This window comes from Poromitra crassiceps, assembly GCF_964638095.1.
Source record: "Poromitra crassiceps genome assembly, chromosome: 7".
In the NCBI taxonomy this organism is placed as follows: Eukaryota; Metazoa; Chordata; class Actinopteri; order Beryciformes; family Melamphaidae; genus Poromitra; species Poromitra crassiceps.
The window spans coordinates 1,589,216-1,591,715 of NC_139628.1; the positions used below are offsets into that span (position 1 = coordinate 1,589,216).

Below are 2,500 nucleotides of genomic sequence, written 5' to 3' on the forward strand. Positions count from 1 at the left end.
CCAGGACACATACCCTTTTTTTCTCCTTTTTTAAAATTTATTTTTTCAGATTCTTATCCCCTTTTCTCCCCAATTGTACTTCGCCAATTATTCTCCCTGCTGCCCCGGTCGCTGCAACACCCTCTGCCGATCTGAGGACAGCCGTAGACTAGCACCATGCTTCCTCCGAGACATGAGCAGTAGCCAGCTGCTTCTTTTCACTTGACAGCGGGAGCCTCACCGGTAGGTCGTAGCACGTGGGAGGATCACGCTATTCCCACCAGTTCCCTTCCCTCTGAACGTGCAACCCCCGTGTTGGTTGCTACCCGGACGCCCCAGGACACATACCCTTAATCCGGCTTCCCACCCGCAGACACAGCCAATCGTGCCTGTATGGACGTCCGACCAAGCCGGAGGTAACACAGTGGAGCGAACCTACGACCCTCGTGTTGGTAGGCAGGGAATCTACCGCTACACTACCCGGACGCCTAGGGCTGCCAATTTTTTACTTAATCTTGGATTAAGATTAGTTCCCGGAAGGGTGGAGGGGTAATATCTGAATAAATCTGAATAAATTATCATATTAATACAGAACCAGAGAAAATAATTCTAGAAAATGAATACAATATAAACAAGCATGGGAGCATGGTTGTGTTTTAAGATGAGGGCACAAACTTGGACAGATCTGTGGTCTGGGAGTTATATACCCTATATATATATATATATATATATATGTACTGTATGTATGTATGTATGTATGTATGTATGTATGTATGTATGTATATATATATACATATATATATATATATATATATATATATATATATATATATATATATATATATAATGTATGTGGTGGAAAAAAAAAATATATATATATGTATGTATGTGGTGGGAAAAGAAATATATATATATATATATATATATGTGTGTATATATATATATGTGTATATGTATGTATATATAAAACAATATGGTTATTATTATGTTCATTATGCTCATTGCCCCTCTCCAGCCCGCTGTGAGCCCATCAGCCTGGAGCTGTGTATGAACCTGCCCTACAACCAGACCACCCTCCCTAACTACCTGGGCCACCTGTCCCAGAGAGAGAGCTCTGTGTCCTGGGAAGCCTCTCTGTTCCCTGCCCTGGTCCAGACTGGCTGCTACCAGTACCTCATGTTCTACGCCTGCACCCTGCTGGTGCCCAAGTGTGACCCCGTGACCCACCAGAGGGTCCCTCCCTGCAGGTTGGTTCACTGGGTGCAGTGTGAATTTTAGGGTATTTTCACATTAGGAACGATCGCTGTGTTCCCTGCCCGAGAACAATTGCCCCTCTCTCCACTCCCTGCTGGTCAGCTTTCGCATGAGCAATGTTGCTCCAGGCAGACTTACGCATCTACACACTCCCATAAAGTAGGTGGTGGTATGCACCTAGTTGGTTTGTGATCTGCCAATGAACACAAAGAAGAAGAATGTTGTGTAAGCGTAACCACAGTTACATGCCTGGAGATGCTGTAGCCAATCAGGATGCATGTTGTTGATATGCGGGCGTTACAGGTCTTGTACTGATCAAGCAAGCCGCAAGTAAACAGTTAACAGCAACCTCACTCTCTGCCTCGATATTATGACATAGTAACATAACAAAGAAGAAGAAGAAGAATAGACTACAGTTGCATTGCAAATGTCCATCTCCTGAATCTGATAAATCAGCAAAGCAGCAATTCCATACACTATGTCATGGTGATCTAGTGATCTAGCAATTGCTGCAAGTGCAAAGCTAACAGTATGAAAGCAAAGCTAATGGCTATTATGCTAAAGCTAACAGCTACTCACAATTAACATCAAAACTTGCTTTTACACGATAACGTTTAGTCATAGTATTGAAAACAATGGACAAACTCGTTACCTATATATGTATATCACAAAAGTCCAAACCATAGGACTGGTCATCACACTGTAAATAAATAGCAGTCCACTTTGTGTTTTGGTACAGTTGTTTTCACACTTGATGCGATCCGTCCCCGGGCACCCCTGAACCGTTGGGACCCGAGCACGCAAACAAACTGGACTTTGTTAAGTGTGCTCTGATCCGGACCTGGTCCATGATGTGAAAACACCCTTAGCTCGTTAGTGAATTAGTTAGTCTCTCTCTGTCTCCCCCTGCAGGTCCTTGTGTCGTAGCTCTCTCTCTCTGTCTCCCCCTGCAGGTCCTTGTGTCGTAGCTCTCTCTCTCTGTCTCCCCCTGCAGGTCCTTGTGTCGTAGCTCTCTCTCTCTGTCTCCCCCTGCAGGTCCTTGTATCGTAGCTCAAGTGTGACTCAGGGCTGGGCATCGCAAGTTAATTAGTCTCTCTCTGTCTCCCCCTGCAGGTCATTGTGTCGCAGCTCTAAGGAGAAGTGTGAGTCAGTGCTGGGCATAGTGGGCTTGCAATGGCCTGAGGACTCAGACTGCAGTCAGTTTCCAGAGGAGGGAGGCAACGCAACCTGCCTGCTGCCAGAGGATGGAGTGGACGGTACACTACGC

At 45.3% G+C, this 2,500-nt stretch overlaps 1 protein-coding gene across 2 annotated transcripts in view; it reads left to right on the forward strand.

Moving 5' to 3' along the window:
• corin (corin, serine peptidase) overlaps positions 1-2,500 on the forward strand; it is a 73,705-nt gene that overhangs the window by 49,168 nt on the left and 22,037 nt on the right. For both annotated transcript variants that reach the window (XM_083639733.1, XM_083639734.1), the window contains exons 12-13: positions 995-1,226; positions 2,347-2,489. In XM_083639733.1, the coding sequence (XP_083495859.1) occupies positions 995-1,226; positions 2,347-2,489 (375 nt within the window). The remainder of the gene's footprint in view (positions 1-994; positions 1,227-2,346; positions 2,490-2,500) is intronic.